The sequence below is a fragment of the Mytilus galloprovincialis genome, chromosome 2, assembly GCF_965363235.1.
Source record: "Mytilus galloprovincialis chromosome 2, xbMytGall1.hap1.1, whole genome shotgun sequence".
NCBI classification, from domain to species: domain Eukaryota; kingdom Metazoa; phylum Mollusca; class Bivalvia; order Mytilida; family Mytilidae; genus Mytilus; species Mytilus galloprovincialis.
The window spans coordinates 16,693,546-16,708,783 of record NC_134839.1 but is presented as its reverse complement, the minus strand read 5'-3'; the positions used below and the strand labels follow the sequence as shown (position 1 = coordinate 16,708,783).

At 31.4% G+C, this 15,238-nt stretch overlaps 2 protein-coding genes across 3 annotated transcripts in view; one reads left to right on the top strand and one right to left on the bottom strand.

Annotated features, from left to right (window-relative positions):
* LOC143063014 (neurexin-4-like) overlaps positions 1-15,238 on the bottom strand; it is a 41,407-nt gene that overhangs the window by 8,238 nt on the left and 17,931 nt on the right. For both annotated transcript variants that reach the window (XM_076234915.1, XM_076234916.1), the window contains 3 exons: positions 14,177-14,386; positions 13,209-13,505; positions 12,566-12,736 (listed from right to left, as the gene is read on the bottom strand). In XM_076234915.1, the coding sequence (XP_076091030.1) occupies positions 12,566-12,736; positions 13,209-13,505; positions 14,177-14,386 (678 nt within the window). The remainder of the gene's footprint in view (positions 1-12,565; positions 12,737-13,208; positions 13,506-14,176; positions 14,387-15,238) is intronic.
* LOC143061927 (uncharacterized) lies at positions 2,739-8,428 on the top strand. The gene is made up of 5 exons (XM_076233792.1): positions 2,739-2,925; positions 3,190-3,341; positions 3,909-6,389; positions 7,798-7,872; positions 8,054-8,428. Exons 1-5 carry the CDS (start codon positions 2,739-2,741, stop codon positions 8,387-8,389), a joined length of 3,231 nt encoding a protein of 1,076 aa, XP_076089907.1. The 3' UTR covers positions 8,390-8,428.

Below are 15,238 nucleotides of genomic sequence, written 5' to 3'. Positions count from 1 at the left end.
CGACGCCGTTGCCACCGGATCATTATCTCTATATCGAGCTTTACTGTGGCAAAAGTCGCAGACTCAACAAAAACTAGAATTATTCAATTTCATCAAATCATTTTGAATAATTTTAAGAATAACAGTTTGTACGAATGTCTTGCTAAAGCACTTACTTAAATATTTTATGTTGTCAAACATGTATAAACATATAAATTCTATAGTGAATAAGGACATCAAACTATGGCAGTTTAAATAATGCAGGATACAAAAAAATAATCATGATTCACACCCCTTCATCATGTTCATAAACGCTGTATATTTTCTCACTAAATGTATTCTCCTTTCTTTAGATTAAATGTCTGGATAAATATGGTTGTGAAATAAAACTAAAATGTATAGTAAAAAGAATATATTAAAATACTAAATAAAATTCCATTATGATCTTTAAACACTTTTATCACATCAGTAAATGCACTAAATAAAAGTCTTTCTTTAACTTTTCTTAAACAGGTCAACAGATTGATAATAGTTATTTATAAATATCTTGCTTAACGCAAGGAGTTCAAAATGTTTTCAAAACCGGTTGCACAGACTGAGACAATCCTATAAATAAAATTTTGCTTAATGCAAGGAAGCTCTATATGTTTCCAAAACCAGTTAGACCGACTGATGTAATTCTATAAATAAAATCTTGCTTAATGCAAGGAAGATCAAAAAGGTATTCAATTGCTTAACATATAAAGATCAATACATCTCTTTTGAGCCTTATTCATATAAAAGGCATATATATGACAGCTGGATTTGGTATTTCTTACATTTTCAGAAAGAACAATTTTAGAGTTGGGTCTGAATAAATCAAGGTAAGATGTATACTTGTTGTTATTTCACCTTAAACAGGCTATTATTTGAACTTGGAATTATTTTTAATTATGGAATTTGCTTGATTTCTTGTTATTGAAATTTTCAATAAATTCCACGTTTATTCTGTACTGAAATGTTCTGTGCTGCGCACAACACTTTCTATTACAAAGAAAATAGTATTTTTCAATAGAATGTACTGTGCCGCGCACAACACTATCTAACCAAAAAACATTGTATGGAAAGTGTTATGAACCCCTTAAAAGATCATAATACCAAATATTACATGGAATTTATCAAAAATTTTAAACACAAGAAATTATGCAAATTCCATACTTAAAAATAATTCCAAGTTCAAATAATAGCCTGTTCTTAGTTCATTTATATGTTTTTGAGTTTTGTGTGAGGTCCATTTTCTATGAACTAGTACACATTTTGTTAAGGGGCCAGGTGTAGCCCACCTCCAGGTGGGGGATTTTCTTGCTGTGTTGACAACCCATTGGTGGCCTTTGGCTTTTTTCTGCTCTTTGGTCGGGACTGCTTAAACATATGTCTCCCCTTCAATAACAGCATTACAAAAGATGGCAGTCTAACTCATTCTACTACTGGAATGGTATTGCCATGGCAAATAAGAACTTATATGGTAAATTGGTGGGGATTTTAATAGTTCTTTTCTATTCAAAATATTATAATATGACGAGGTTGGAGAAAACCCATAATAGAAAGATATAATTATCATGGCATTTCAAAATATTTGTGTTTTTGGGGTGAGATTTGAAAAGTTTATAGAGTATTAACACTTTATGACATATGGGGGCAGGGAATACTATCAAGGTATAAAATAATCTATGGCGTATGAAGGGATTTAGGCATGACTCCTCAGAACACCTCTTATGGTGAACAAAAAGATTTGATCAAGGCAATTACAAATATATATGGTTCAGAGGTGGGAGGCAGAATCATATTTGAGACATTTAATGATTAATTTATATGAGGGGACAGGACACGATTCCAAAGGAATCATGACAATACATTGATAGTAAACATGGTAAATAAGGACTTTTGAACTCAAGTTCAAAATAAACAATTTTGGGGACATTTTTATGTATGAAACAGGTTGTTTTATCTCTTGACATGTGCTTTTGATATTTTACCTATAGGGACAATATGTCAAGTACCTTTGGTAATGACTTTCAATCTTGATCTTTGACTTTTATATGTCCATATTTATTCTTGTATGCCCTGGACAAACCTTTACTAAGGGTTTCCTTTTAATTTATGTCCTGCCCTTAAAATCATTCCATACACCAAATATATTTGAGATAATGCTTTTATCCTCTGAAAAGCTAATAATGACCACAAAAAATAAATACAAACAAATGAACCATAAAAATGAGGACAAGGTTAGCTTAAATCTGTCAGATGGACACACCAAATGAAGCTTAGATGATCTGAAAAACAGAGCAAACCATGAAAACTTTACAAAGAACAATGAACCAAGAATACACCTAACAATCATTCCATACACCAAACAAAGTTTACCTATTGTTTATACCATCTAAGAAACAGACTTATGGTTTGACAAAAACTTAAAGTTGATCATTGAATCTTCAAATGAGGTCATGGTCATTTGTTTATTTTAAATTTGAATAAACGATGAAACTCAAAGGTCAAAGAAAAATGACATATATGCCAGACAGAAACTTAAGAAGATAAGATATATGTTAACCATCTGAATATAAACTTTAATACAAATAGTAAGCACTGTTAAGGCTAGCTGTTCTTAATAATTTTCATTACAAAAATAATTTATTTCAGAAAATAATGAAGTTCTTCGCCAATGAATTTAAACCCCCTTAGAAAGGAACACAAGCTGAAAGAGACTTTAAAAAATAAAAATGAAGTCACATAAACTTGTGGCTGAAAGGAAAAAGCATTGGAAACCTTTTAAATATTCTTCTCAGGATGTGTATTGTAAATATCAAAAGAGAAATATCTTAACAGAATTTAAAGATGTCTGTAAAGTTACATCATCTACACCTAACAAAAAGCTAAGATCATGTGATAAGAAGTTATTTGATATGGGTAAAACAGAATTAGAAGGCTATTTGAAAGAATATTCTCATATACAAAACAGTTACAGCTTTTCATATGGCTCAAATGCTTCTGATTATATAAGTACCCTTATAAACTTGATTCGTATATTTGGTGTACCCAATCAGCAAGAGAAACTAAAATTAGTTCAGGGTTATCTGAAAGATAGTCTTTGGAAGCTACCAGAAGGTATAATGTACTCCATTTTTAAAAGATATATAACTCATCAACTTAAAGCAAAGTCTTACTTAACAGACCGTGATTTGTTAGTTGGACAAATAGATGCACAGTATGAATTCAGATTGAAACTCTGTTACTGTGAAAAACTGAGCAACAAAAACGCTGATGGAGTATATAAGGAATTTCTCAAAGAAAATTCACAGTTTTTACTATTACAGATTCAAAAGGTATTTCATGGGGATGAAATCAACACAAAACTTCTTTCCTGTAAGATACTGCTGTACCTTTTAAAATGGGACATATGCAGTCAGGCTTCAATGCATATGCCTCTAAATATAAATATTACAGAGACGCAGGAATTTCCTCTTGCCTTTTCAAATACAACACAACTATACTGTTGTCCAGCCTACCAAGACAAATGTCTTCTTGAACAATTACTTAATTTTTTGACTTTGAAGAAAGGGCTCAGAGAAAAAAATATGTATGAAAAGTTCATGAATGAAAATGCTCAGTTTTTAGTATCAATGGTAGACAGAGTAATGAAAAAAAATAATGTTCTAGTACAAATCAAATTATGTGATGTTCTTTTGTGTATTCCTTACAATGAACAACACTTTAATGATGTTACAAGTGCAATCAACAAATTACTTAGGTCCTATTCAAAACAAACTAAAATTACCAAGAAGATCTGTGAATGGATTGTTATGATAGGGCACAGATTTCTTATCTACATGTCACACCTTTTGCATATAAATAATAACAGTGCTGCTGAAAAAATAAAACATGATTTTCAGGAGTTCTTAAAGTTTGTAGATGATCTTTTTTCTAAACCAATACATCAAAGGAAAACTTTAAATTGGCTTATCACTGCCATTAGAAATAAGGAATATCGAGATTTTGACTGGAGTCATGAAAGTTGTAATAATGATGACTATTGTGATCCTGAATTCTATGATAATGAGTGTTGGTATGATCAGGTATACTGTGATAATGAATACTGTGAAAAAGACTATGATGAAAAATATTATGATGATGATGATGAGTTAAGTAACTATGATGAGAACTTTTATGATGATGGCTATAACTGTGATAAAGACTATAACGATCAGGATAATTGTGATACTAATAACTTTTATGGCAATTATTTAAGTGAAGTAACAGAGTATTTTATAACAACCCCAAATAAGATACGACTGAAGGAACTATGGATAGATAAACTAGAAAGCAAAGTGAAAGAAATAAAGTTCTCAAATGAAATAAGAAAAAAAGGCAAGGCCGTACCCTATGAAAATAAAAAACAGTGTTTTGAATTTGTTGCTGAATTGAATTCAGAAAATTTTGTTGGGAAATTGGAAGAAGAGGTCAACGATAATCAATTAAAAGCAGATTACATAGAATATCATTTTACAGCAATTCTCCTACTTGAGGAAATGAGGAAGGTGTCTAAGCTTTCTGAATTACTAGTACTTCTCATGATTTTACTGATAGTAGGGACATCAGATGGACATCACAAATCAGCCAAACTGAAGAAGTACCTGACCCTGAAATATGAATATGACAAGGCAATTCTTTACCTCCTATGGTGTTCAGGGGATATTGAAGTTCACCCAGGGCCTTGTCTCAAAAAGAAATCATTGGTCTATGATTCATCTAAAGAGAGAAGATGGATCCAAAATTTAAGTCCTAAGCTAATCATTAGGTTGCCAGAACATTTAAAGTCAAAATACAATGCCACAAAAAAAACAAAAAATGACGAAGAGGACAGAGAGAATTTCAAACTTTTGCTTAAAACATGCGAAGAAGAAACAGTGCATGTACCAAAGATGTATCTATCTGAAATAAATACATGGGAAACCAGGGAATATAAGCTTTTATACAAACTTTTCATTTATCGCTGTGAAACTGAGACAGTTAGATCATCAATCATTGGTCTCCTTACTTGTGGATGTGACACCAAAGCTCTAACAAAAATTAATGTTACTTTAATTTCTGAACTTGAGACAAATGAAATTGCAAGGAGGCAAGCAGAGTACAGACATAAATGCAAGTCACAAATGATGATCTACTTCACACGCCATATAGCTGGAATTACAATCAAATGTGCACATGGAAAAGACCCTGATGAAAAGTGTGATGGGCTTTGGGACCTGCCCTTGACAAATTGGCCAAAAGATATTACACTTTTTGATCCTAACAACAGAGGAAAATATAGTAAAAAATCTCCTGGACAAAAACTCATCCCTGATCAGGAACTGGTTGATATGCTACTAGCACTCCCACAGGTAACTATTCCGAAAAAATACAAAGATATTGTGGATGCTTTTAGGACCATGAGAAAAAGTCAAAAAGATAAGTCCATAAACAAGCAGCATAAAGCAGAACTATGTACTACTTTTAAAAGGATAACTAGCTTAGAAAAACTTGATTATGCTCTAAATAACCTATGGGAGAGTGGAATATTTACTGAAGAAGTACATAATAATCTTAACAAATGGTGGACTACTGGAGCTGTAGACACAACAGGTGACAAAAACGTTTCACCAGTTGACATTTATGATGCAGGGGGAAAAGAACGACCCCATATTTTAATAAATATCAGCACAAAATCTATAACTCTTACTGTAAAACAAACTGGTGCAAATAGTTCACAAGTGAGATATGACTTTCCATTCAAAGATGAACTTGTTCCACTAAAGACAATGACTACTACTGTATGTCAAGCTACAATACGAAAACCATCAAGTGACTCTCACCAAAAGGTCACTGCAGACAATCAAACTTATTCAATCACCATTCCTCCATATGCAATGACAGTTTTGAATTCATATTTTCCTTGTGATCTTTATCCCAACAGCCACGCAATATCGGAAAGGGACATCAAGCATCAACATAAAATGTCATCTCAAGAAACTGCGTTATGTTCAAGGATTTATTTTAATCAACTAACCTCTTCAACAAACCAATTCAGTAAATTCAGCCAAAACGTTACTATTTCTGGGAAACCAGGTACCCTATTATGTACTTCTTATCAATCTACTACCAATTCAGACGACATTAGTAGTGCCACGAAAGACTCTCAAAACCTTGATTTTTATATGCAAGTCTCCCCAACAAGTGATATGGGCTCATCTGATTCAATATCTTCAATCACTTCAGAGTCCAGAGTTGATGAAGGGGACCAAAACAACATGTTAAATGGAGGTCAAGTTTTATTGTCTGATTCAGACTACAGTTTAGATAGTAGCAACAACTGTATTTTAAAAACTAACATGAAGGTATGCATTGTTATTGAAATAGTTTAACTGCTTTTAGTTTTTATATTCTTTCCGGAATTTTGCCTGATTTATAGAACATACAATGTTTAATTATCCAGTATTTTAACCCTTTATTACATGTAGCTAATATATTCTATTTTATTTTTTTAAAGAATATCGTGGTTTACAGATTATTATTGACATAGTCTGATACTGTGATTATATAAGATACCAGTTCTATTTTAACTTATTTATTATATGAAGATTTCAGAGCAGATAATCAGTCAAATATATATTTTGTTATTCTTTTACAAAAAGAGATGGAAATTAGAAAAGAGACTATCAAAACTCACAATAATGGCAGAAAAAAAGACAAATAAACAAACAAGTCTCAAAAGAAAACTAAAGGTTGGCAAAACATTGAACCCAAAGTTAAACTGGATGTAAATTCAGTTCAACAAGAAAAGTAGTATGTATTGTAGCTCCAACAATTGGAACATTTGTGGTCATAATATAAGCAAAGAATCTCATAGTGCTTCAGTAAAGGAGTAGGTTCAATAAGAACCTTTGGCACAACTTTTGGGAATTTTGGATCCTCAATGCACTTCCACTTTTTACTTGTTTGGCTTTATAAATATTTTGATATAAGCGTCACTGATGAGTCTTATGTAGACGAAACACGTGTCTGGCGTACTAAATTATAATACAGGTACCTTTGATAACTTTTGGCCCCAAAATAGAGCAGTTTTACACAATTGTGAAAATGTAATCCTTAAGCTAGTTATTGGAAAGAAGAATGCTACTGCTACATAAATATGGGCAGTTTTTGACAATATAATGCACATATCGGGTACTAGCATCATAAAGTCATGCTAAATTACTAAAATCTTCACAATTTCAGCATTCAAGTTAAAATTTAGACGTTTTCCATCTTAAATGAACGTGGCCGCATTAGTGTTCATTCATAATATTAAGATGTAAGTTGTATTTGATGATAATACATAACATATATATAAAGGTTGAGGATGAACACGGATGCGGCCACTTTCATTTTTGACAAAAAACAACTGAAAAGTGATGTTTCTTGGCAATTTTTTATTTGATAGATTTTTCATATTTAAGCCTGTATCGGAGCGTTTTTAATGACTAAATCAGTTTAAATCTTTCACATAAACTAATTGAATCAATTGAAATAGACACTTAAATGATTAAAAAGTGTCTTTCGTTAGATGAACCGGAAATTTGTGGACCTACTCCTTTGAAGAGATGACTTCAACTTGACCACCATGAACCAATAAATGAAGTCATCTCAACTTTACCACTATGAACCTATGAAAATGAAGTTATACAAATTTCTATCTTTTTTTTTTTATAAATATACTGAAAAAAATAAAATTATAACAACTTACAAGATTATTATAATTTTTAGAAAAGAAAATGCATGGAAGAGGACAGAAATGAGATGAAAAAAAGAAAAATACCATCACTGAAGCAAAACAAAAAGGTACTATTTTTCAATATTAAAAATCAAGTTATTTCTTGTATGTACACGTTAACAACACACACACACCTGATAGAAATTGGTTCAATATGTAGATTTCGTAACAAGAAAACTACTCATTAGTAATTTAAATTTTCATCAAAACTTTTTTTAGACAAACCATAAAATCTTCTTTCTGTTACAGCCAAAAGAGACCAAACACAGAAAGATGGACTCTTCAATAGACAGGTCAACCATATTCAATACAAACATGGAACTTTTGCAGGACAGCTTACAAATTGACTTAGATTCATTTGTTTTTGATGATCAAACATTTGATGTAAAACTGAATGCTCTTAATAATGAAGATAAAAACACACAAATATGTGACAAAGACGGAAATCTAATGAATGGTGAAACACAAATGTCTAACGAAAATACAAACATCAGTGCTTACAATACCGGTGTTAGTACTATACTTGAAAACTTTGTACAAGACATGATTAACAAGGAACATGAAAAAATGTCACAAATGAAATGATCTTTGTCAGAAGTGTAAATATTACGTTTTGCTGACTTATAATATTGTATTATGTCTTTTAATTTATTGATAATAGAATGAAATTCAAAACAGTGTGGCTGTGGCCATTGATTGACACATTAAATTCATCCAATTTTAATTTGACTGGGACAATTTAGGTGAACGTTTGTATGTAACGACCACTGCTCACTATGTACTTTTAAAGACACTTAAACTATGGGGTCACCAAAGGTTCTCAACACCTTCATAAAGTAATTTGAAAAATTAATCAGAAATAACACGATGTTTTGATTTATATCAATTATATAAATCAAAACATAAAGGTTATTCCTGATTAATTTTTCGAATTATTTTATAATTAAAGGCTTTAAGAAACCTTTGGTGACCCCACAGTTTAAGTGTCTATCGTAGGTACGTCGTGAACAGTGGTCGTTACAAACAATCGTTCACGTTAATTGTCCCAGTCAATGGATGAATTTAATGTGTCAATCAATGGCCCAAGCCACACTGTTTTGAATTTCATTCTATAATTGTTTTAATTTTTTTCAATTTTTTTTTACTCATTTATAACAGTGTGTGTCAATTTTAAAAATCATATTTTGTCCTGAAATTATGATATTCTTTAAAACTTGATCCCATTCATATAAGAACAATTCCTTCTTTTTAAACTCTTTTATCACACTGTAATGATCAATACCATGAATAATGTTCATAAAAAAAAATGTAGACATTTTTTATTATTGTGAAATAGCAATGAGATAGATGAAACAAAAATAAAACCTTCATTTTAAATTTTAATACATGTTAAAGGGGCACTAGCTGTCAAATTCATTGTAACCGATTTGACTCAAATTCTCATATTTGGTTTATAACAATGTAAAACATTTATCCAAACTATCAAAAGTCTAAAATAAACAGTTTACAGAGCATGGGGTAGATAATATATAGGTTCGTTTCGTGTGTATTTTAGTCCAGACGCCATCTAATTAACTATCGATTTGACCTCAGATGACCATATAAGCGATGTAAACAAAAATAAAGATACGAATAGATTAAACCAACACGTGCAATTGCATTTTTATAGGTCTGTTTGATTTTATTTTATAAATTAAAAATAGATGTTTCTCATTGTTTTTAACCATATAAGAATGATTTTATGTGCATCGAATTAGTAATCAAATGATTTACCGTAGTTTCACTTTCGTTGTTGACATTCTTTTTCTTTAAATAACCAGTACACGTACAATGCATGCGTTGTCAATCTCTAGCTAGGGGTTAACTTGAAGTTCACATGAATACCGGTTAGAATGATGATGACGTTTTCACTTGCAAGTGAATCAGTCAAAAATTATGTTTGATCGCTTATTTCAACAAAATTAAAGGAAATTGATTGCTAAAAGCAAATTATTATTTCATTATTCCAATTTGATTAATCATTGATCTAAAAAAAAATCATACTTTATTTTTTTTATATATATCGTAGCTAGTGCCCCTTTAATAGTATTATTTGTTTTCAACATTTTCTGACATCATAATATATAAGCTTGTACATTATTTGTGTCTTGTCAACCATTCCAATAATAAATGCAGTCATTAATTTCTAAACATTCTTTTACACAAACAAAATATCATGAACAGTGAGTGAAGATTGAATTGAATTGATTTTAAGATATTTTCCAAATAAGAAGATGACTTAGATTGTTACTTTCATTTACATTTGGGTTAACTGGTTATTTTTCATGGCATTGCATTATAGTTCCAACACATTAAGGCAATCATGGCCTCTGTGGCCAAGTGGTCTAAGTTGTTCTACTACTGTAATCACTACCCAGTCAACAATGTGGTTGTGAGTTCGAACCCCGCCCTGTAGATGCACTTGACTCTAATCTTAATTGACTAGGAGTGTAAGCTTTTCTATTGAAGGTTGTTAATTTTCTTCAGGCCACTTTTTCTTCCTCAACCAATAAATACTAGCCGCCATAAAATAGCCAAAAATTGGTGCTTAAAAGTGGCATACAAACATCAACAATCAATCAATCATAAGACAATCAGATGTGTAACCTTATGATTCTACCTGCTTCAAAACTTTCATGAATTCTTTCTAATTTATCCACAATTATACTTGTATAAACAGGATTTTCTATAATGTTATCCTAAATAAAGATTAATGTGAGACATTATACCACTTGACATTAACCCAATAACAACAAGAGTGCACACACTGAAATAGCTCGCCTTCTTTACTTATCATTGAAATAATGTTGTTAGTCCTATATATAAAGCTTTACTCCAACTATCACATGTATACACTTAACATGATCCAAGAAAATGAGGTCAAGGTCATATAAATCAAACAAGAAATACATGTTCCCCTTACAATCATTCAATACATTAAATATAGTTGACCTATATTGCTTATAGTTTTTAAAAAACAGACCAAAACACAAAAACTTACTACTAAGCAATGAGCAGTGAAAATGAGGTCAAAGTCAAATTAAACCTGTGAGACTGACATGTACATTATAAACTATTTCAATAAACCAAATATAGTTGACCTATTGTATATAGTATTAGAAAAAAAGACCAAAAGCTCAAAAACTTAACTTTGACCAATTAACCATGAAAATGGGGTCAAGGTCAGACGACATCTGCCAGCTAGACATGTACACCTTACAATCATTCCATACACCAAATATAGTAGACCTATTCCATACATTATAACAAAAATGGACCAAAACATTTAACAAAACTATAACCAGTGAACCATGAAGATGAGGTAAATATAAAAAAGAAGATGTGGTATGATTGCCAATGAGGCAACTATCCACAAAAGACCAAAATGACACAGACATTAACAACTTAATAGGTCACCATATGGCCTTCAACAATGAGCAAAGCCCATACCACATAGTCAGCTATAAAAGGCCCAGATAAGACAATGTAAAACAATTCAAACGAGAAAACTAACAGCCTGATTTATGTAAAAAAAAGTTTTATGCAATAATCATAAATAGTTTCTGAGAAAGTTTTAAGCAATTACCATTTAATGCTTTTGAGACACGGCGGGACATGTGAAACCCCCCACCCTGTTTTTTTTTTACAAATATCACAAATAAAATTTTGAATCAAACTAAAAAGTATACAGATCTTTAGATTAATATAACAAAGAAGTGTGTTCAATAAAATTTTGAATCAAACCAAAAAGTATACAGATCTTTAGATTAATATAACAAAGAAGTGCGTAAAGTTTTAAGCAATAATCATGATACGGCACGACATGTAAAAAAACCTCCGCCTTTTTTACAAAATACTCAATTACTCAAAAATGAAATTTTGAATCATCACCAAAAAGTATACAGATATTAAGATTAATATAACTAAAAAGTGTGTAAAGTTTTAAGCAACAATCAAGAATCGTTTTTGAGATACGGTGCGACATGTGAAAAAAAAACACACCCCTGTTTTAGTTACAAAGTGCCGTAATTCAAAAAGTTTAAATCTTATTTTCACCAAAAAGTATACAGATCATTTGACCATCATAAAAAACAATTATATTAAGTTTCATGAAATTTAGATAAGTCGTTCTCACGTTACTGTGCGACATGTTTATGCCTGACAGACAGACGGATGGACACTGGACATTTGTATACCATAATACGTCCGTCAAAATTTTGACGGGCGTATAAAAATACTTCCATACACTGAATATACTAGACCTATTGCTTATAGTATCTGAGATATGGACTTGACCACCAAAACTTAAACTTGTTCACTGCATGATCCATGAAATGAGGTAGAGGTCAAGTGAAAACTGTCTGACAGGCATGACGACCTTGCAAGGTAGGCACATACCTAATATAGTTATCCTATTACTCATAATAAAAGAGAAGTTAACATTAAAAAAAAATCTTAACTTTTTTGTTCAAGAAGTCACTGAACCATGAAAATGGGGTCAAGGACAATGGACATGTGACTGATGAAAACTTTGTAACATGAGGCATTAATATACAAAGTATGAAACGTCCAGGTCTTCCACCTTCTAAAAAATAAAGCTTTTAAGAAATTAGCTAACGCCGCTGCCACCGCTGGATCACTATCCCTCAGTTCTGCGACAAAAGTTGCAGGCTCGACAAAAACTATTTCATACTTCCTTAACATGATTGAATATGCACTTACTGAACAGGGCAACCTTGATGTAATCTGGATCCCCAATATTATGTAAGATAGTCCCATCAGTGGCTGTAGTCTTAAACTGGAACCAGATATCCCCTGCAGGATCAGCTTCCCATGTGTCGATCTTAATGGTGGCATCAGCCTTACGGAATGTTACAATACTGTCCAACACAGCTGCAAATATACAAATATATATGTTTTATATATAAATGATTAAATCTAGCTTCAGAAGTTATTACATGTATTTAACATTGTCTGTTGATCAACAAATGGAAATTAAGAAATTTTGTGAATTTCATGAACTGAAACAAAATGTACTTGTTTTTACATATTGTAAATTTAGAAATTATTGCGAGCTTTTTATCAATGTTATTAATGTACTTGGTGAGTATCTCAATATTAAGAACTTGCATTCTGATATCTGATAAATACATTTTGTATATCTGTTTGAATTTGTTTCAAAAATAGCAATAATAAATGCACCAAATATCTTTCTTCTTATCATTCCTTTGTAGCAATGCAATTAGAATTTAAATAATGTAATTTTGATTTTGTTTGGTCTACACAAAGTTTATCATTATCCATGAAAGGCAAGAAAATAAGTCACCTCATCAAAATTATCAATTTAAAACATCAATGTACTTACAATCTCCCTCACAAACTAATTCTCCAACTTTATATTTGCCGATCTTATCATCGCCAATCGTACCAGTATCACCAAAATATAACTCCATTATGGGGAGATAATCCTTGTGTACAATATTTCCACCATCAAACTCATTCATTGTCCCAGCATCACAGTTGCAAGTTGTTTTTCCAGCAGTGCAGCCTTTCTCCTGCAGACCACAGAAACATTTGTTTGACCCTGGGGCAGCACCTCCCCAATAATACATGGGCTGGTTGGTCCTTCCTACCCACCATGCAAAATAATCAGCATTTGTTGCTGAAAATAAAATATAAATCAATTAATATTCAGAGTAATATATAATATATGTATTTACCAGAAAATTTGTATAACCAGTGAAAGGGCTAGTGAATTTGATGAATAGCTAATTTTTGTTCTTTCCTCAGCTGGATTTGAACCCTTCTCCTTATAGAGCTACATATATGATAAATGCATGTACTTTTTACAAGAGTCAGTCAAAACATCAGCTAACTGGTAAAGATCAATGAAATAACCCATGGTCCATTAGGTTCCGAAATGGCCAATTATTCAACTTTTCTAGACTCAGGTCCTTTAAGAGCTGGACATAATGTTGTTGATAACTTGACCTTGAACTCTAGATCTGTATTATTCCAATGTGTCATTCAGTTGCTTCAAGACCTGCCAACCAAGCCCAACTATCTCGATTTATGGGGATATCCCCAATGGGAGGAGATGGCCTAACTATTTACATCCTCTATTATATGAACTTAATAATCTTAAAAATCTTGGTCAGATTGTTTGTTGTCATTTTGACACATTCCTCATTTTCATTTTATTTTCCAAGCTCCTCTTGTGCATAAAATTCCCCATGAAGGAATTGAAAAGTTGGCAGGTATGAAGTTGTTCTTGCATTAACATATATCTCATAGACCTGAAATTTAATTAAACTGAATAATATAGTTTCTCACCTGCTTCACCAAGAAGTCTGGAATTGTTACATCTATATTCTAAGTTCTGGTAACATGATGCTGATCGTTCAATAATATTTGTCAGAGATTCAATATCACCAGAATACTGTATGACTTTCTTGTAAAAGTTTGGCGATTGGAAGCCATCCACTGTAATTTGCTCCATGGCGTCATGGTAGACCACTGTCTTAACTATTTTTCCTCTTTCCTCTGTGAAAGATGATAAACATTCATTTCATTTCAATGTTTCTGATTACAATATATGTGACCTCACTTAACTTATAAATACAGTAAGTTCTATTGCAATAAACATTTGTCCAGTAAAATAAGAAGATCCTGCACAGTTGTACTAACACATGGAATTTTTTTATCAATTGTATTTCATTAAAATAACATGTCTGCTATCCATTCACTGCACTTTGACTAAAGTCATTTGGAAAAAAATGGCTCGTTTGATTTTAATAAAATTTTGAGGAAATAATTAACTATGACATGTTGATAAATAAATAAACATTTCAACATGTTCAAGAAATTTGAACCACACAATTTGCAGGAATAATTTCATTGGATACATAGAAGTTTGACAAACATTAATTTTGATCATCGAGAAGCTTGATTTCTCCAAACTTTTAGTATGTAATTAAAGCATTCAGCTGATTTTAGGTGTTATGTATCCCCTTGTACTATATATCTACATTATGCTGAACATAAGTTACAAATATACCTGCAAATAATGTCATATAAAAAAATTAGATAGAAGTTTGCAATATTGATTCCAATCTAAACTGATTATAGATGTAAGAAGCATTTATATTTCATGCTAAATATTACAATACTTATCATACATGCCAACTTCATTTCAAGTAAACATTCTTCCTCTTAAAATTTAAAGAACCTAATGTATTATATATTTTTTCACTACTTAAACATCTAGAGGAAAAAGCATCACATCATTAGCTTAATATATAATTTATACAAGTCATTAGCCATTCAAAATGCATGGGGATTGCTTTTGAAAACATTTATACACAATTTTAACACTAGAATTTTCACATTTAGAAA

What these genes read in the sequence shown, in the direction of transcription:
- LOC143061927 (XM_076233792.1), top strand. Translation starts at nt 2,739, where the DNA reads ATGAAGTCACATAAACTTGTGGCTGAAAGGAAAAAGCATTGGAAACCT. An exon ending in TAAGAAGTTATTTGATATGG is followed by an intron (nt 2,926 to 3,189) that starts GTAAAACAGAAT and finishes CTTACTTAACAG; the next exon opens with ACCGTGATTTGTTAGTTGGA. An exon ending in CACTGAAGCAAAACAAAAAG is followed by an intron (nt 7,873 to 8,053) that starts GTACTATTTTTC and finishes TTTCTGTTACAG; the next exon opens with CCAAAAGAGACCAAACACAG.